At 38.1% G+C, this 21,086-nt stretch overlaps 1 protein-coding gene across 2 annotated transcripts; it reads left to right on the forward strand.

Moving 5' to 3' along the window:
* Positions 1 to 153: 153 nt before the first annotated feature.
* med14 (mediator complex subunit 14) lies at positions 154 to 21,031 on the forward strand. 2 transcript variants are annotated; one of them, XM_082175438.1, is made up of 30 exons: positions 154 to 544; positions 1,075 to 1,101; positions 1,575 to 1,680; positions 1,762 to 1,935; positions 2,151 to 2,280; positions 2,448 to 2,576; positions 3,201 to 3,308; positions 4,463 to 4,595; positions 4,673 to 4,823; positions 7,109 to 7,220; positions 7,469 to 7,594; positions 7,673 to 7,751; positions 7,831 to 7,990; positions 8,112 to 8,306; positions 9,121 to 9,255; positions 9,360 to 9,436; positions 9,940 to 10,100; positions 11,073 to 11,219; positions 12,455 to 12,546; positions 12,653 to 12,805; positions 13,026 to 13,295; positions 13,673 to 13,889; positions 14,254 to 14,379; positions 15,412 to 15,594; positions 16,449 to 16,675; positions 16,788 to 16,967; positions 18,841 to 18,948; positions 19,713 to 19,838; positions 20,041 to 20,230; positions 20,372 to 21,031. In XM_082175438.1, the coding sequence occupies exons 1-30, from the start codon at positions 375 to 377 to the stop codon at positions 20,443 to 20,445; spliced, it is 4,266 nt and encodes a 1,421-aa protein (XP_082031564.1). In that variant the 5' UTR covers positions 154 to 374; the 3' UTR covers positions 20,446 to 21,031. The 2 variants fall into 2 exon arrangements, with proteins under 2 accessions (XP_082031564.1, XP_082031565.1); XM_082175439.1 differs by lacking the exon at positions 14,254 to 14,379.
* The last annotated feature ends 55 nt before the right edge of the window (positions 21,032 to 21,086 follow it).

Below are 21,086 nucleotides of genomic sequence, written 5' to 3' on the forward strand. Positions count from 1 at the left end.
AAATGTATTTAAAAAAAATTAAGTTATTTTTCCATTTGTATTTACTGTGAAAGACATAAAGAGAAATAAAAACAAATGTAATCCTTTTAAAAGCCACATTTTTGGCTTTCAGACTTTTATTTTAAATATTTTATCCAGCGCCATTTAGGAAAGAAGAGTTTTGTTTCCTGCTTCAGCAGTGGGTGATGGCGGAGCTCCATCTCTCCACATCTTACAGGCTCATTTCTTCTTTTCTCCATGGGTTGAAATCGTTTCAGCAGGATATAAACATTAGGACGTACGCGTAAAAATATTCTCTCGGCCTAGTTTGCGGTAAACGCGAGTAAAAGAAAGGGTCGGACCCGTAACCATACATTGCTCCCGCTGTATTTAAAATGGCTCCAGTTCAGATCGGTTCGGACGGGCAGCTGGTCCCCGCCGGGGGTCCGACCTCAGCCCCGCAGCCTCCGCCGGGAGCACCGGCCACTCAAGGAGTTCGACTGAGCGTCCTGATCGAGTTTCTGCTGCAGCGAACCTACCATGAAATCACTCTGTTGGCTGAGCTGTGAGTTCATGAGACTGAGGCTGGTTGTTTTGAATGGTCATTAGTCAGGCATGGTTAAATAAAGTTAGATTTAGTTTAGCGTTGGCCCATATGTTTACTTTACAACAGTCTTGCATGTAAATTGGTAGTAAATAATATGGAAGTGTTGCTGCATTCTATTACTGACACATGTGTGACTTCTTATTTGGTTAACCATGGCAAAGTGATATAATAATATTTTAACATGAAGCTAGTATATTTGACTTTGGCTCCAGAAGTTACTCTCTGCTTTTTGCAGCCTAAGTTAGATGAATTTGAGATATGGCAGGTGACCCAGGCATGAACTTTTATCTTGTAATATTCTGTTGGTATATTGAAATCCCAGTATATTACATTGCTGTAATCAGAGTAGATATGTAGATTTGCACACTTTTATTTTTGTTCTGAGGCAAATGATCTTTGTTACTTCTCCGAAGTTGTCTAGATGTAAGATATAAAATGCTTTGTGCTGTCATTTGATATTTTTAACCATGTCTTTATGATTTTCACAGACTTCCACGAAAAACAGACATGGAAAGGTAAGAAACTGCCCTGCAGTTTTCATTTATATTCACCAATAAACATTATTGTAATATTGGTTACATCAGGGGTTTTCAATCTAGAAACCTCTTGCAACTAGGGGAGGGAGTTTAGAGAATAATAATGTCAAAATAAATAAATAATAAAAAACAAGATTAAGACAAATAACAATTAGATACAAATAAATAAATTAGTAAATAAATTAATATAAATTATTAAAGATAATACATAAATAATATATCTAACATGACTGTACTATGAGTAGAAAAAAACATAATATAACTTTATAGAAACTAAATATTTTCCAAATAATTTTTTATACATGTTTATAATCATATTTTTTTCACAGCATAAACTGGGTCTTTATACAAGAAACTATATCTATATGATCTATATTCTGTCTTTGATCGAAAACCCCTTGCGTACATTATGCATGCATATAAACGTTACTGATTTAACCCGTCTCTTACAGGAAAATTGAAATTGTTCAGTTTGCCAGTCGGACACGGCAGCTCTTTGTACGTCTGCTTGCTCTTGTGAAATGGGCAAGTAATGCCGGGAAGGTGGAGAAATGTGCGGTACGTCATTTATTTCCCACCTCCAATCTGAGTTATTTTCATTCTTGTTTATGTAGTACTCATTCTTAGCTCTGTTTACAGATGATCTCCTCATTTCTGGATCAACAAGCATATTTATTCGTTGACACGGCTGACCGTCTGGCATCACTGGCCAGGGACGCCTTGGTACATGCGCGTTTGCCTAGTTTTGCCATCCCTTTTGCCATTGATGTACTAACCACCGGGTCTTATCCGCGTCTGCCCACATGCATCCGAGTGAGTAGTCAAACGTAGTGTTTACATTTTACATTTACATTTAGTCATTTAGCAGACGCTTTTATCCAAAGCGACTTACAAATTAGGACTAATATAAGCGAGTCATCATAAAGAGGCAAAAAACAACAACAACACAAGAAGTGCTCAAAATACGAAGTTCAGCAGCATCTAAGTGGATGTAGAGAACCGGAAATAATGGGATTATTTGTTTTCAGGACAAAATTATTCCTCCTGACCCTATAACCAAAACAGAGAAGCAGACCACACTAAATCAGCTGAATCAAATCCTGAGACACCGACTAGTCACCACTGACTTGCCCCCACAGCTGGCCAACTTAACTGTGGGTAAGTTCCAACTTCTACACATCTACAGGGAAAGACTTATTCTGCTCTGTAATAAGTAGGTTATATATTTCCAAACATTTTTTATCCATACATTTTTATCCTTTCGCTGTGTTTTGTTCTCACAACATATGATCTTACTTGTTTTTATGAACTCTTTGCATGTCAAGCCAACGGGCGAGTGAAGTTTCGAGTTGAGGGAGAATTTGAAGCAACACTGACAGTGATGGGGGATGATCCTGATATCCCTTGGAGACTTCTTAAACTGGAGATTCTAGTTGAAGACAAGGAAACTGGAGGTAATATATTCTCAATGTGAAGGCTAATAAGGCATCAGAAATAAGATATCATGCAACCCATCTGAATGTACATTTTTCACAACTTTTTTTATATAAATATATTTTTACTGTACAGTTCAAATGTTTGGGGTTGGTAAAGTTTTTTTTAATGTTTTTTTTTAAAGTCTCCTTTATGCTCACCAATAATAATAGAATAATATTGTGAAATGTTATTACAATTTTAAATAATAGTATTTTTAGTATATAAAACGTAATTGATTTCTGTGACGACAGCTGAATTTTCAGCATCCATTACTCCAGTCTTCAGTGTCACATGATGCTTTAGAAATCATTCTAATATGCTGATTTGGTGCTCAAGTAACATTTCTTATCAGCAGTTGTGGCGCTTAATATTTTTGTTGAAACCGTGCAAAAAAAAAATTCTGGATGCTTTGATCCATAGAAAGTTTAAAGGAACAGCATTTATTTGAAACAAATATTTTATAAGAAACTAAAAGTCTTTACTGTCACTTTTGATCAAATTAATGCATTTTTGCTAAATAAAAATATTATTTTTGAACTTTTGAACCAGATTTATGTTCATAACTTATTTATTAATAACATCTCTATATGTTATTTATTTAGATGGACGGGCATTGGTTCACAGCATGCAGGTTAATTATATCCATGAACTGGTACAGTCCCGCCTGTTTGGAGATGACAAGCCTCTTCAGGACATGTACAGCTGCCTCCGTATCCTTTCAGCTCAAGACTTAAGATTGTTGTGTTTTAGTAGAGCATTTGTTTGGTTGCTTAAAGGGTTACTTTACCACCTGCTAAATGGGCTTTCAATAAAACGTGGCTGCTTATGCAGTAAAAAAAAGAGAAAGAAATCTGTGCTACCCGACCATAGAAAACAGAGAAAAAATACTTATTTCTCCCAGTCTGCTATGGCTACGCTCAACCAGAGTCAAAAAGTGCTGTGCTTTAGTAGGGAATACTCAGCAAACTTTGTAGTCATAATGGCGTCAACTAGTATTGTTCCCAGGTTTAAGAATGAAAAAATGTCATTCACCTAGCCTATCACTTAAAGCAAAATCCCATTCTTCTGTCCTTTTAAATGTCTGTGTTAAAAGTACGTTCGGCCGTTTAGTGAAGCTGATTCATGTAGTATACAGCATAGGCGTGGGGGCTTCCTTCCTTTTTAATTTGTAGCTGCTGTCCGAATGGCAGCTTCGTAAATTTGTTTGCAATCAAATATTCAATATCTCTACTCTCCATGCTTAGTTGGTACATCAGTGGTAGCAGTTCAGACTAATATCACGTAACTAATTTTCATCTCAAAAACTCAATGGTTATTAGCTAATTTTTTTACCAATGGATGCACAAGTCTCTGGTGATGGATTTGCCCCTCCCCTTCTTAATCCCCTTAGACTCACCTTAGCACAGTTTTCCAAACGTTTGTAATTACATCGGCAGATAAGGCACTTTCGGGGAAGAACTCGGTGGTTACACTTACCGTGGTGAAATTACAAACAAGAAATACACATTCTGAAACATGAAATTAAATGAATAACTGGGAATTTTTATTAACATCAAATCGTCCTTCTCCCATTTTCACCTCTAAAATTTGGGTTGGCTTTGCCTCCCCTGATGAGCCACCACTGGAGTTAAAGAGTATTATGGGAACTGTTTTCTTAATAACTCTCTGTCGATCCAACATTTGGTGGCCTGGATACAAAAATGCCTAAGAATAATTAGTTTTCATGAAAGCCCTGAAGCTGTCAAAAGTCTACCGGATGACGCGTTTAGCGGAAATGTATAGCTTGGTGGAAATGTATAGCTTTTGTTTTACCTGCCCAGACAAAGTGTTAAATCAAAAAGGTTTCCTTGATGACTTGTATCAGACTCGTTTTGCCTATCACTACAGCTGGAGGTGTTGCATTCGCAGACTCTGATGTTGATCAGAGAGCGATGGGGTGATCTAGTGCAGGTGGAGCGCTATTTCCCTGCCAAGTGCCTCACGTTGTCAGTCTGGAAGTAAGTTTCAAAATTCACTACAGAGTTTTTGTCATTTTACTCTTTTGTTTTTGCATCTCTTGATTTTTGCCTTGCAGTCAACAGGTCCTGGGTAGAAAGACTGGCACAGCATCTGTGCACAAGGTCACCATTAAAATTGATGAGACGGATGGTTCCAAGCCATTACAGATTTCCCATGAGCCTCCACTGCCTGCCTGTGATTCCAGATTAATGGAAAGAGCCATGAAGGTGAGTGTCACTGGTTAAACTAATATCCTTTTTATGAATATATATATATATATATATATATATATATATATATATATATATATATATAATGATATTGAAAGTAGGGCTGGAACAACGCATCGACATAATCGTTTACGTCGATCACGCTCTATTTTAATCCCTAATCCACTGTCATGTTTCACACAAAACAAAACTCTAGAGAAGATGCTAATAGAGCTAGCTAATGGCTAGTATGGCAGCGCCGCTTAATACGAGCCTGCACCACATTCAGCGACAGTATCAAAAATGGCAATATCCATAACATCGAGAAGTTTTATCACAATTGACAGCTTATTAAATGAATGAGTCTAATCAAGGCGTGAGTTCATCCATCAGATTTTTGAAAAAAACAAACAACAAGGACTTTAAATGCTTAGTAACCGAGTGCAGAGAGTATGTTTGAGCCTCGCAGCTCGCACACACTGTAGCTCTGGTGGATCTACGGATGAATGCTTCATTTCTCAATCCAATCATTTCTTCGTCTCCGTGAGTAAACTAAACCCTTCATGTTTATACAGTTCACTGTGGCTCTCACATTATATGACGTGGCAGACAAATAGTTCCAATGTGGTTGTGAGTCCTGAAAATGTGTAGTTGTCACTCGCGTAAAAATAAAATGCTGTATTAACGCAACCGTATTATTGGCGGCAGAGGTGTAAAATACTTGAGTAATTTTACTTGATTACTGTACTTAAGTATTATTTTTGGGGATTTTTACTTTACTTGAGTACAATTAAAAATCAATACTTTTACTTTTACTTAATTAAAATTTTTAAGAAATAAAAGTACTTTTTACTCCTTACAATTTTATTTATAGTCAAAAAGTACTTCTTTTTTGGAGATAATTTCATTCTATTTTCCATTGCTATTACCAAACCCATTGAATTGCGCTGATGCCTAGTTTAATTTAAATGTTATTTATTCTGCCAATGAGATTCGTTTTCACATTCCACCAAATTGGTCAGGCATGTTCATTGGTCCTTTGGAAGTGACGTCATGTCGCATCTATTACCACAATGCACAGCACCTTGACCTGGAAATTAGAGAAATTATAACAGTCAATCAGTGGAAGAAAATGGAGGAAGAACGTGATTCAGCTGCGAACACAGTCCAAAATCAGCCACAGGATCAAGAGCACCCGTGGCCGTACCTTAACGAATTATTTTCTTTTAGTAGTGAAAGCATGTTTAGTGGATTGTTTAAAGAATGTTGCATACTGGCATTAGATAGTAGTCTTATAGTTTGATAATTAAATACAATTAAATACAAACAGTTCTAAAGCAGGATAAAACTTTGTATGTGGTTCATTCATGGCCTGTGGTTCAGGCCATGGGGCAGTCATGGCCTAGTGGTTAGGGAGTTGAACTGGTAACCCAAAGGTTGCTGGTTCGATTCCAGAACCGGTGGGAAATGACTGAGGTGCCCTTGAGCAAGGCACCTAACCCCTAATCGCTCCCCGGGCGCCACACAAAGGCTGCCCGCTGCTCTGGGTGTGTGTATCCACGTTTGCAGTGTGTGTGTGTTAACTACTCACTACTCTGTTCCTAATGTGTGTGCATTAACTTGGATGGGTTAAATGCAGAGGTCAAATTCCAAGTATGGGTTACCATACTTGGCCGTCACGTGTCACTTTCACTTTCACTTCATGTTTTTAGAGATTAAAAGCTTAAACAAGAATCTCTAGTTTTCATTCTTGCTGTTACTTTTACTTCTTTAATACTCAAGTACAATTTTAATGTGGTACTTTTTTACTTTTACTCAAGTACGATTCTGGCCAGATACTTTTAATTGAGGAAAATTTTCCCTCAGTACTTGTACTTTCACTTGAGTAACATTTTTGAGTACTTTTTACACCTCTGGTTGGCGGTTAACCATACCATAACCATACCTAAGCCATGTTAGCCATTAGCATCTGCTCTAGAGTTAAGTTATGTGTGAAACATAAGATTAGGGATGAACATAAACAGTGTGTAATCGAATTGACGACTGAAAATTCAGCTTTACAATCACCTGAATAATTTTTTTTTTTTTTAAATGTATTAAAATAGTAAACAGTTATTTAAAAGAGTAATGTCTCACAATATTACTGTTTTTGCTGAATATTTTAACAAATAAATGCAGCCTTGATCATAGGAGACTTCTTTCAAAAACATGTTTTTTTTTTTACCAAACTTTGTAAAGTTTGTGTATAATAACAGTAATGAGGATAAAAGCTTATTAGGGCTGTTTGTGGGCTGTTCTTTCAGATCGATCATCTCTCTGTGGAAAAGCTTTTGATCGATAGTGTGCATGCCCGCTCGCATCAGAAACTGCAAGAACTCAAAGCCATCCTGAAAAGTAGCAACCCTAGTGATAACTGTGAGTATTTTACACCACAGAGATCTTCACCCTGCTTGATTTACCAGAGGCTGTGCTTTATTGTGTAGGGAAGCAAATATCTAAATTAATAATATCAATTTTCATAATGTTAATACTGATAATAAAATAATGTTCATTTTAGAAATCAGTCCCTGACATGGAAAGGTTAATAGTTATAAAACAGATGAAGGTTAGATCTATTATAAGTTATGCATGCATAACATGTGCATTGTGTTTTTATTTTTCAGCTTTCATAGAGACTGCACTGCCCACACTAGTAATACCAATACTGGAGCCCTGCGGGCGATCTGAGTGCCTCCACATATTTGTCGATTTGCATTCAGGAATGTTTCAGCCAATGCTCTACGGAGTCGGTTAGTCTCATATCTATTGGATTCGGCCCACATCTGATCATTTGAACTACTTAACCTACCTTGCTGGTTTCTTTCCAGATCAGTCCATGTTGGACGAAATTGAAAAGAGTATCAACGATGACATGAAGCGCATCGTCACCTGGTTACAACAGCTAAAGTAATCAGTCAAGCTACCTGTTCTAAGTGCATTTCATATTATGACAGTGGCTGTTGTTAATCTATTATGTTTTGAACAGATTCTGGTTGGGCGAGCAGAGATGTCGACAGTCTGTGAAACATCTTCCCACGCTGTGTGCAGACACTCTCCATCTATCTAACTTAACCACGCATCCTGTGGGCAACCTGTCAAAACATCGCCTCTTCATCAAACTCACCCGCCTCCCACAATACTATATTGTAAATACTTATATATTTTATTTACTTATCTCACCGATAAAGATTTTTGTACATTTATGTAAATGTACATTTATGTAAATAAACAATTTCTTCATCTGTTTTAACTCTTGTCTTTACTCAGGTGGTCGAGATGTTTGATGTGTCCAGCAATTCGACAGAACTTCAGTATAAGTACTACTTCCTGTCTGTGAGTCAGATGGAGAGTGAGGATGGGCTGCCTGCTGCTCAGCTGCTACAACAGTTTAAACCCAACCTCGAGGAGCTTGTGCAGGACATTTCATCTGGTCGAATGACTCGTCCTGGGTCCAAGAGGAAGGTGGGATACTCAACGAAATATTCTGAACTGAATACTTAATGCAGAACCTAAAATATTTCTTATCTTTTTCTTTAACATCTTAAACCACTTTGTGTTGTATTTAAAGAGGTGAGGCGGGTGCCCCTTTAAAGTCGGCATGAAATGGAAATTCACCCTACCTATATTCTAAAGGCATGTTATTGATCTTATTGTCAACAATTCATACATGCATGTTTAGTTAAAAAAATAAATAAATGTTTTGACCTTGTAATTTAAATTAAATGATCATAAATAGATCTTCCGGTTAAAGGCACACCATGCAAGATTTGTACCTTAATATAACAGCTTCAAAAGCATTTCGATGGTAAACAAACTCGTAGTAGGGCGAATCATCCCGATAGCAAAGCAGCGGGGGGACGCCACTGGCAAAACCAGCAATGCAAGTTTGAGAGGTGGCGCCCCGACAAATCTCGCGAGAATCACGACTTGCTTTACGGCACGACGTCACATTCATCAACAATATGAAGCAGCCTCTATGGAAGACACTAGCATGCATAGGTTCTAGGGGTCGCTGTTTGAGAAAAACTGAAACTGCATAGTGTTACTTGGAGAGACTTTGAGACTTGCCGGACTTCTCCAATCATTTAGTCCGCTTAAACCACTTTCTTACAATAATCTGCAAGCTTGCATTCAGATCTCTCTCCATTCAATCAACAACCGATTGTCCCTGCCCCTAAGATGTATGTCCCAATACACACAAAAAAAGTTACTGTCTATTGTGTTGTTCAGTTTTATATTGTATGTAATTAATATTCTTGTTTTTGTCACTACATAGTTCTCTGGAGAGCAAAGTGCCATTGAACCGAAGAAACCCAAGAGATCAGGAGAAATGTGTGCCTTCAATAAGGAGCTTGCCCACCTGGTGGCTATGTGTGACACTAACATGCCCCTCATCGGATTACGCTGTGAGGTACTGTATATCCTTTAGATGGCGATGGCAGTTTTGTAATATCTGAAGCTATTTCTCATAAACGTCACATTTTGTGTTTACTGAATGGTCTTTTACTCTCGCAGTTGTCGAATATGGAGATTCCTCATCAGGGAGTTCAGGTCGAAGGAGATGGTTGTAGCCACGCTATACGTATTCTGAAGTAAGATTTGTATTTGGCTGTCAATTTAATAGTTAATAAACCAGACTGGCACATGTGGTAGATGTGCATATAAGTATTTGTCCCATGTACACTGCCATTCAAAAGTTTGGAGTTGGTATGATTTTTGTTTTGTAAAGAAATCAATACTTGTATTCAAAGGATGCATTAAATTGATTACAAGTTACAGAAAATACATTTATAATGTTACAAAATATTTATATTTCAAATAAATGCTGTTCTTTTGAATTTTATATTAAGCATGGAATCCTGACTTTTTTTTTTATCACTTTCCATAAAAATATTAAAAACAACACAACTGTTTTAAACATTGATAATAACAATAATAAATGTTTCTTGAGTGGCAAATCAGCATATTAAAAATGATTTCTGAAGTAATGGCTGCTGTAAATTTAGATTTCCATCACAAGTGACTTTACTGATAAAAAATTACTGACCCCAAACTTATGAAGAGTTGTGTACTAATTGCTTTCCTCCTTTCTCAGAATTCCACCTTGTAAGGGAGTGAGTGAGGAAACGAGAAAAACTCTGGAGCGTTCCCTGCTGGACTGCACGTTCAGACTACAGGGCCGCAATAATCGCACCTGGGTGGCAGAATTGATTTTCTCCAGTTGCCCACTAAACGGCACATCCAACAAAGAGCAAGGTAAAGAGAGTTCCTTGTTTGGTAACGGCTTTCTAAACAATACAGTGATGTGTGAGTAAGGGTGTCACGATTCTCCAAATCCTCGATTCGATTACATTTTCGATTCCAAAGTCATGGTTCGATTCGATTCTCGATTTAAAAAAAATTTTTTTTTGAAAGCACAAGCTATGCCATTTTTAGACTTTTATGCAATATAATAATATCTGACCTTTGTTCGCAATGTACCACACACTACATTGTCAAAGTTAAAACGTTTATTAACAACATGTAACAATAACTTATATCTCCAGTCAATTGGAAACTTAAACAATATAACCTATTACCTATTATAGTCCCGGGGCTCCCTGGACTCCTCAGAGCAGTCACAGGCGAATAGCACGGCGTTTTAAATTGGGTTCCCACAGCGTTTGCAACGCAGTACGAGAGAACGTTCTCGTAAGGGAACGTACTTGGTTACTTGCGCAACCTCGGTTCCCTTAGAGATAAGGGAACGAGTACTGCTTTGCCTGCGTGCTATTTCGCTCATATCAGGTACTTCGCTTCAGTCGATTTAAACCTAAAGTCCTTTGGCGAGTTTTCTCTGAATTTATACACTTCAGCCGCGTCCAAATTGGCGCGCTCGAGGTTGGCGGGGCGCCAAGCGCTCCTACTCGCCATAGGTTCGTGCAGTTGACGCAGCACAGCCAATCAGCTCGCTCAGACGAGCTATGATGCTCTCGCTGTGCAGCTGTAATGCATTTTAAAATAAAGGCTTCAATATTCTCGAGAAAAGGAGTTTTACCTATTACAGGCAAGCCGAGCTCACGTGACATATGGGGCGTGGCAGCATCGACGATTCCATTTTTTGATTCGATAATCGAGATTGAGCATTAATTTCGATCGATTTCGATTTAAAATCGAAATCGTGACACCCTTATGTGTGAGTGATCATATCTTTAATATTTTATTTTAATATTTTCTATTTCAATTTAGCTTCCATGCGGCATGTCTACCTGACGTATGAGAATCCCCTCTCAGAGCCAGTAGGTGGCAGGAAAGTGGTGGAGATGTTCTTGAATGATTGGAACAGCGTTAGTCAGCTTTATGAATGTGTGCTGGAGTTCTCACGCTCTTTACCTGGTATGTAACTAACTGTTCTAATCAGATAAATCACTAGTAGTTTTTGTCATAACCAGCTATAACGTGTATTCCTTTTATGTCATAGTACATTTATTTGCTTTAATTTGATAATTTACTGTTGTTTTATAATTAAGCTGACAAATTGGTCATTTTGTATTGATTGAGACATTGACCTGCACTACCTTTCAAAAGTTTGGGGGCAGTAAGATTTTTTTCCACTACTAAGCAGCACAACTGTTTTCAGCATTGATAATAATAATAATTTTTTCTTGAGCAAATAAGGATATTAGAATGATTTCTGAAGGATTATGTGACACTGGATACATGGACACATTTACTGATTGATGAATCTGAACTCAGCGTTTACATGAACGCTTAATAAAGTGATCGGGTTGATGTGCGCATTTCTATGTCAGAAGCTTCAAATCGGAATAGATTTTTGACATGCGCACACTGCACGAATATACATAGTTTTCCCCTGTTTGCGCATACTATTCTCTTACTTTTTGGGGTTTTAAAGAGCAGACTTAATATTTATCTATTGCAGGTCCTAATAGGAGGTGATGAGCACGTGAACCGTTGTGCTGTGCCACTTATATATATCATGCATTAAAAAAGTCCCTTCACGCGCCCTAAAAAATTGCACTTCATCCAACAACAGCAGCAGCAGCAGCTCTTTCCACTCGTAAAACGTCATTACGCCATCTTTGTTATTGCACATGCACAGTACTTTCTAGTTTCGGATCTCAGTCCGATCAAGTGTTTACATGTCCTCTCAATCCAGATTAGAAAAGGTTTAAACCACCCCTTACAATACGGATTTGACCGATTTCATTCCGATTGATGTGATTACATGTGACTTTATTTAAAAAAAATAATATTATTCTGACTGTGCTACTAGTCTGATCACAGTCGGATTATCAGAGTCCATGTAAACGCAGCTGCTCAAGACTGGAGTAATGGCTGTTGAAAATTAAGCGTTGCCATCACAGGAGTAAATGACATTTTAAAATATATTAAAATAGAAAAGTTATTTACATTTAAAAAAATATTCCACAATATTGCTTTATCACTGTTTTTAGCAAATAAAGCGTTTGTAAGCATAAGAGACTTATTTCATAAACATTGAAAAAAATCTTACCATCTCCAAACTTTTGAACAGTAAAGTAGGTATGGGAAAATACATGATGACATGAAATGCTTAAAATTAAAAATTCATTTTCTACATTTTCCAGAGATGCCCTCATATTTGAGCCTTTTCTCAGAGATACGACTGTATAATTATCGGAAGCTGGTTCTATGTTATGGCAGTACCAAAGGCAGCTCGGTAAAAACCTTTTCAACTTGTTAAAATGCATGTTGAATCTTTATTTTGTGATTTAGTTTAAATCAGACTTGTTTTATTTACTACAAGATCCACCCTGTTTTTTTAGGTGACGATACAGTGGAATTCAGCAACCCAGCGTTTCCATCTGGCCCTGGGGACTGTTGGACCCAATTCAGGCTGTAGCAACTGTCACAACATAATTCTCCACCAACTTCAAGAGATGTTCAACAAGACACCCAATGTAGTACAACTTCTACAGGTATCTAGAGCCTTGGGACTATAAAGCTTTATTTACTCTATTCACTTACTAAAATCAAAGCAGTCACTGGTCGATGACCCGTAATTTGTAGTTTTATTAATTATGTTGGTAAATATAAATGCGCTGTCGGTATGTTTTCAAAACAAAATTAACTGACCAATTTGAAGTGCTATTTATTAGTAGCTGCTGGTAATATTTTCACATACTTGTCTGTTCTTAGATCCTCTCAGACACTCTAGCTCCTCTTAATGCCATCAACAAGCTACCCACAGTGCCTATGTTGGGACTCACCCAAAGGACCAATACAGCGTACCAGTGCTTCTCCATTCTGCCCCAGTCACCAACTCACATCCGACTGGCCTTCCGCAACATGTACTGCATCGACATCTACTGCCGTAGCAGAGGTGTGGTTGCTATCCGTGATGGGGCCTACAGTCTGTTTGACAACACCAAGATAGTTGAAGGTTTCTACCCTGCCCCTGGACTGAAGGTGGGTGGAGCAAATCATGTTATTAAATTGATAGTCCACCCAAAAAATTATGTCATCATATACTCACCCTCATGTCATTCCAAACATGTATGACTTTCTTTTTTCTGCACACAAAAGAATATATTTTGAAGACTGTTGGTAACCAACATTTTTTTTTATCCATACAATTGAAGTCAATGGGAACCTAAACTATTTGGTGACCAACATTCTTGAAAATGTATTTTCTGCTCTGCTGAAAAAGAAACTCATACATGTTTGGAACCTGAGAATGAGTAAATGACAGAATTTAATTTATGGGTGCATTATCCCTTTATCCAGTTGAGGACTAGTAGAGGCGTGCATGGGTGTAATTGTCAGTCTTCCATTATTTTCCACAGACGTTCTTGAACATGTTTGTGGATAGTAATCAGGACGCACGCAGACGCTCAGTCAATGAGGATGACAATCCTCCGTCCCCGATAAGCATGGATGACACCTTCATGCCCCATACCCAGACACAGCCTCCAGGCAGAGGGGTGTACCCACCCCTCACATCGCCCCCCAACCCGTACCACGTGCCTCCCTCACCTTCCATGATGACAACGCAGTCTCCAGGTATATATGTGTGTCTTTTCTCATGTCAAATTCTGTCAATTTGCTGTCTGTGCCGTGCTGGTCATGCCACCATGGATTTGGGGAATCAAAAGGAGAGGAAACATTTTCTCATTGGTGTCCCACTCATTGCAAAACCGTCCCACGAGCTCTTCTTGTCTGTGGACATGCATGCTTTTATTGGTCAGTCTGTGCTTTATGACACCATCACCATGCATCATGGTAGAGAAGCATGCCCACAGCCATAGACGTGTCCACCCATCTCCATTCGGGGCCTGCAGCTCCTGTCACGCTTTAGCTGCAGCGTATGTGAAAGGGAACTCTTGTCAGATGTTGATAAGGCCACTGATTGGTTAATTTTGTGCAGGGAACATCCACGCAGCCAATTCCCCTAGTGGAGCTCTGCGGGCCCCTTCTCCCTTTGGGCCCATCCCTTCTCCGTCCTCTCTGGGCATTTCTATGGGGCAGACCTCCAACTTTGCCAGCCCACATGGTAAGTGTATGGAAGGTCTGGATCTAGGGCTTTGTTGATTAGCCTTCCTCCTTAGTCCTTACCTCTGTGGTCCAGGGCTTTCAATCTTTGATGGGCTGGTGAAAGACTTCTGATTTGTTGCTACCACTCGACCTTCCGCATGGAGGATTTAGTAATCCTAAATGAGCTCTTTCTTGATACTTCTTGTATTATTTCCTGCTTCTTTCTGTTTTTTGACTGGTGGGATTGGGAAGACAAAACATCTGATTTCCAAATCATATTCTGAATATATATTTTTAAAAAAAGTAAATCTTGGTACTGCCATTCAGCCTGATTAATTGGGCGACTTCTTTTTTTATTTTATTTTGGGGAATTTTTAATAAATGTTTTATATTATTTGTACACTTCGTCAAGTTTGGGGTCTGTAAGATTTGTTTAAAGAATGATCTAATGGTCACCAAGGCTGTATTTATTTGGTCAAAAATACAGTAAAAATTGTAATAATGTGAAATATTATTACAATAAAAATATTTTTTTTTTTTTTTATATCAAATTTTTTCCTGTGATGACAAATTTTTGTGGAAACTACAAAACTAAAATTATTTGAAATAGAAATATTTTGTAACATTGTAAAAGTCTTTACTGTCACTGACCCCAACCTTTTGAATGATAGTGTCTTTTTTTGTAAATTAGGGCTGGGTATTGTCTACTACCTCAAATTAGTCGCAATATGCCACTATGCAATACATTTTGATATGTCTGAATATGTTTGAATGGTCTGCTGTTGAAACTGTGAAAGAAAGTGAATCAGCTGCATTCATTTTTGCCTTGTTCGCATCCTTGTATGGTGCTTCATAGAAGCATCTCTGATTTCACAGAAATACTGGTTTCAGAGTTCCCCCATTCAGTAGGGATGTGCATTTTTGGGGGCTGTGTGGAGCACCGTTAATGCTCTGGACTAAAATCACTGTCTACATTGTCGATGGAAATCCCTACCCACCTCAAGATGTTGAATTATGGTCCAAATCATTTTATTTTTTATTTTTTTTGCAGGAACTCTTGACCCCAGTTCACCATACACAATTTTGTCCACCAGCCCAAGAGTTGCCCCCTGGCCAGGTTCCCCGCAGGTTTCTGGACCCTCCCCCGGTGCACGAATCACTGGCATGTCACCAGGCAACCCTTCTTTGCACTCACCCATTCCAGACCCATCCCACTCCCCTCGAGCTGGTACCAGTAAGTCCATAGAGATAAATCTGTCACATCAAAACCTGTTTAAAGCCAGCATTTTAATTCATATGTATGCATACACTACCGTTCAAAAGTTTGGAGACCGAAAGTTTTTTTTGAAAGAAATTAAATGGTTCACCCAAAAGTGAAAATTCTGTCATTTACTCACCTTCAAGTTGTTTCAAACTTGAATAAATGTCTGTCTTCTGCTGGACACAAAAGAAGATATTTTGTAGAATATGGGTAACTAAACAATTGATTGACTTCCATAGTATTGAGAAAAAAAAGAAAAATTCTTCAAAATATCTTCTTTTGTGTTTAGCAGAAGAAAGAAATTCAAAGTAACTATTCCTTTTATTTAATACTTTTTTTATTCAGCAAGGATTTTTATAATGTTTTATAATGTTACAAAATATGTCTATTTCAAATAAATGCTGTTCTTTTGAACTTTCTATTCATCAAAGAATCTTTTTTTTTTCATGATTCCCACAGAAATATTAAGCATCACAACTGTTTTCAACATGGATAATAAGAAATTATAATGATAATGCATTTAGTTTTTATCACAGTTTTAACATTTTTTTGCTTAATTGTCTTAAATTATGCTACAATGCAAAATATCTTGATGGTTTTAAAATTAGACTGTTAATTTCTTATTAAAGAGAGAATTCTTATGATTTTTATTTTTTATTCCGGGGTAAAATATTACCTAGACATTTTCCTGACAGTATATGTGAGATTAACCCAATAATTACTATTATTCACTAGGTTTGATGTAAATAGAATAATTTAAATTCATTTACATTTGAGTTTTTCTTCAAACAATGTGCAGTAGCTGATATCACACTGCGTGTGTGCAGGTTCACAGGCAATGCCCCCTCCTCGAAAACTGCCACAACGGTCCTGGGCCGCTTCTATTCCAACCATCCTCACCCACAGCAAACTACATGTGCTGCTTCTGCCTTCACCCATGCCGTGCCCGGTGCCAGGGCTGGCGGGTAGCTACCTGTGCTCACCTCTCGAGCGCTTCCTTGGCTCTGTCATCATGAGGCGACACCTACAGAGAATCATCCAGATAGAACCCAACGTGAGTCAGAAACCGTTAACATATTGTTATTATCACATCATTTGACACATCAGAATGTTGATTCTGCTTGTATAGTCTATTTGAATTACACATGACTACTCTCTCTTTGCAGCTTACTATTGTGAACTCCAATGAACCAGGCGTCATCATGTTTAAGACGGACGTGCTTAAATGTAGAGTGGCACTCAACCCCAAGTCCTACCAGACTCTGCAGCTAAAAGTCACACCAGAAAACACTGGACCCTGGTCGCAGGAGGAGCTGCAGGTCCTGGAGAAGTTCTTTGAGACCAGGGTAGGAAATGAACTCTTTGCATCAACTAACTAACTATCATTTGATGTGATGTTCAGTGAAGCTCAAATTTCCTCTTTTTCATTACGTTTTGGAAATAATAATTTGGCTCAACCAATGTCACGAGTTTGGAAATACCTGCTTAAAGGAGCAGTATGTTATTTCTCAAAGTCGTTGCTGGATATTGTTGATATTTCAAACCAACCCAAACAAACACACCCCTCTCTTCATTGCTCCACCTCCAAATCTCACCCTCCAATCCTAACCGCCCTGCTCAGATACGGTCTCGAACCCCGATCGCTGGCATGTGAGGCGGGTGCACTAACAAGGACACTAAACAGTAAACACCATGTTCTCTAGCAGTCATCAGCCTGCACAACTCTCACTAGCTGGCCTCCGTTACACGCAATGCAAGAGTGGATGTCTATTTATCGTAGCAGAAGTACGACAAAGTAATGCTTCAAGAAAAATAAAGCGAAGATGATGAACGAACGTCAAGGAAGCAAGAAAGATTTACATACATACACAAGAGTAAATGCAAACAAGAGTTCGCTGTTAGTTGGCAACAGCACAGCAGCTCCAGACAAACAATGACACTCAAACCCAGTGTTACTCACATATGGAGTGGAATCAAAGCAACCTTTGTGTCTGTTTTCAGGCCTTCCCGCTTAGCTCTCTTCAGCGCTGGAAAGCTTTTCTAATATTAAAGGGATAGTTCACTTTGAAATTAAATTTTGGTATGTTTTAGCTTACCTCAAGGGCATCCAAGATGTAGGTGTCTTTTTTTCCGCAGTAGTTTCAATTTTGATATTTTTAGGTCAAACCGTTCTTGTCTGTCAGTCATATAATGCAGGTCGATGGTCACTGTCTCAAAGAGCATGCACAGAGTCCAAATTAAAACAATTCCCCGTCGTCCAAATTAAACAATTCCCCATCGTCCAAATTAAACAATTCCCCATCGTAAGTGCACATTGATGGCCCAAGACACGAAACAAGCGGTTTGTGTGAGAAAACGAACAGTATTTATATCGTTTTTACCTCTTGAACACAGCCACGTCCAAGTGATCTGAGAGCGCGGGCGGGTATAGATGTATACACTAGATGTCGCATTGGCTACGGTTTCGCAGTAGGCTGTGGACGTGGCTGTGTTCAAGAGGTAAAAACGATATAAATACTGTTCGTTTTCTCACACAAACCGCTCGTTTCGTGTCTTAGGCCATCAATGTGTACTTACGATGGGGAATTGTTTAATTTGGACGATGGGGAATTGTTTTAATTTGGACTCTGTGCATGCTCTTTGAGACAGTGACCATCGACCTGCATTATATGACTGACAGACAAGAACGGTTTGACCTAAAAATATCAAAATTGAAACTACTGCGGAAAAAAAGACACCTACATCTTGGATGCCCTTGAGGTAAGCTAAAACATACCAAAATTTAATTTCAAAGTGAACTATCCCTTTAACGCTGGGCCTAAAGCTCTTTCCTGATCATAACCCTTCATTTTCCAGTGATATTCTTAAGAGCTTTTCTCTTTTGTTATGTCTCTCAGCCATCTCTCTTTCTACAGTCTTTCTTGAAATCTCCTTCTTGCTCGTTCTCTCTCCTCCACCTTCATATGACCCGTCGCCCCCTAATGCTGATTGGCTACACGTCTGGTTGTCGGTCCAGCCAACTTTTTTAAACAGCGTTTTTCAAATATTGCGTACCCCACATTTAACTAGCTATTCTGTTTGGTGCAATTAGTGTTTGTTTTTTTGTTTTTTGTTTTTTTTAATCAGTTCACTCAGCCAAGTGAACTGAGCCAAGTGAAATCAAGCCAGGTATTGTCCAGTCATGCAAGTGCAAGTCATTCTCTTTCACTTTCACCTTAGGTTGCAGGACCACCCTTTAAATACAACACACTAAATGCCTTCACAAAGCTGTTGGGAGCTCCTACCAACATACTCAGAGACTGTGTTCGCATCATGAAATTGGAGTTGGTAAGCACAAATTGTTTATTTGAAAAAATGTTGTCTCTTTTTTTTTTGTGCAAGCATACACTATTTTTCAACAATTTGGGATCAGTACGATTTTTTTTTTTATTCATCAAGGTAACATTAAATTTATCAAAATTGACAGTCATTTATACTCTAAAAAATTTTAATAAATGCTGTTCTTTTGAAATGTTTTAATTCATCAAAGAATCCTGAAAAAAATGTCAAAGGATTTCCACAAAAATATGAAGCAAAACAACTGTTTTTAACATTCATAATAAGAAATGTTTCTTGAGCATGTGAAACTAGCCACGTTTACATGGTCACTTTATGTTCGGATTCATCAATCGAAATGATTTCATTCTGATTGAAACAGTGTTTACATGAATGCTAAATAAAGTGATCGGGTTGATGTGCGCGTTTATGGCCTGGTTTAACAAACATGGCTTAGATTAAGCCAGGATTAGGCCTTAGTTCATATAGGAGATTTAAGTAGCTTTTATAAACGTGCCTTAGAAAAAAAAACACGTTACTGGTGTAAAACTTGAGACAAAACAGTGGAACTGAAATATTTTAAGATAGGTCAGTGCAAGTTGCTTTCAGTTAAAACGGCTCAAGCATGCATTTTAGTCTGGGACTAGGTTTAAACCTTGTCTGTGAAACCAGGGGAATAGTTCTCAAGCATATATATATAAGAAAATATATAATTTATTTTCTTTTTTTATCTGACCCCAAACGTAACCCCTAATCGGTTTATCGTTTTCCTCTAGTTCCCAGACCAAGCGGCCCAGCTGAATTGGAATGTGCAGTTTTGTCTGACCATCCCACCCAGCGCTCCTCCCATTGCCCCACCAGGAACCATTGCTGTGGTGCTGAAGACCAAGATGCTCTTCTTTGTAAGTTATTTGAATCACTCCTTCACACTTTCACTATACAACCAATTCTCAATTGATAAAATCAACTCCTGCTCTACTGTTGATCTTTTGAATTATGATTTATTTCCTGGCCATTGTACACCCAGCAGGTCTGTTTGTTCTGCGTTTTGAATTTACTGTTGATTCCCGACATATATTAACTTGAAGAGATGCTCTTCTACAGCTCCAGCTGACCCAAAGGATACCGGTACCCCAGGAGCCCATCAGCATCATAGTGCCCATTGTGTACGACATGGCTACTGGACTGACCCAACAGGCCGATATCCCCCGCCAGCACAGCTCCTCGGGAGCCGCGGCCTTGATGGTCAGCTCCATCCTCAGGAGGTTCAATGAGCACCATCCACCACGATCAGGTTCGCACGTCATTCCTAATGTAGATCAGTGCTTTTTGAATGTTTGAATATGCATCTTTTATTTGTTTATTTAATGAATTTTTAAAACTTAGGTACATTTTATATTACATTTCAATATTAACTCTAACCTTTTTCTAACAGGGGAGTGCACAATATTTGCAGCAGTTCATGAGCTTATGGCTAATCTCACGCTGAACCCTGGTGGACGGCCATAACTTGGTGTCTCTCAGGAAACTTCTCCAGACTTGTCAGTCAATAAATTTGTCCCTAACTCTGGGGAGATTCAGGTTTTCTGCTGCAGCCAATGGACTCTTCTGAATGGTGTATCATATTGTCAAAAAAGGGAGCAGAAATATGATGGAACATTTTTTTATTGTATAATGAAGCATGTAAATTAAAAATTGTAACAAAAGCAGGACTCCTTTTTAAAAAAAATAGCTTGGCGAAGTTCTGCTAACGCATTTATTTTTTTTCAGATGCACTTCTTATGGAAATGATTGTGATAGAAAAAATGTTTAACTACAGCTGTATTTTTTTTATTTGAGACTTTGCAGAAAATTTCTTGTCTTTTTTTCTAATACAAGATATCAGTACTGTGTGAGTATTGATGTTTTCTTTATCAGCACACTATTTAAAAGTTTATTTTGATTGCATTACTTTTATTTCTTATGTCACTTGAAATAGGAGTGACACATTTAAATAAGCCGTGTTTTATTGTAATTCATTGGAATCATGGAAGAGCTCTAAAACATTTTCTTGTCTGTGTTTATTACTATTTAATAAATATCGGAAATAACTCCACCCTTTCATTAACAATTCCTTATTTTTTGCTAAAGTTAAATTAAATATATTTAGA

Source organism: Leuciscus leuciscus (genome assembly GCF_965113295.1).
Source record: "Leuciscus leuciscus genome assembly, chromosome: 7".
Classification (NCBI taxonomy): Eukaryota; Metazoa; Chordata; class Actinopteri; order Cypriniformes; family Leuciscidae; genus Leuciscus; species Leuciscus leuciscus.

Bases quoted from the DNA above. Each gene is read 5' to 3' on its own strand.
- med14 (XM_082175438.1), top strand. From the start codon at position 375: ATGGCTCCAGTTCAGATCGGTTCGGACGGGCAGCTGGTCCCCGCCGGG. The intron at 1,102-1,574 runs GTAAGAAACTGC...CGTCTCTTACAG, and splicing joins CGAAAAACAGACATGGAAAG to GAAAATTGAAATTGTTCAGT. The intron at 4,824-7,108 runs GTGAGTGTCACT...CTGTTCTTTCAG, and splicing joins TAATGGAAAGAGCCATGAAG to ATCGATCATCTCTCTGTGGA.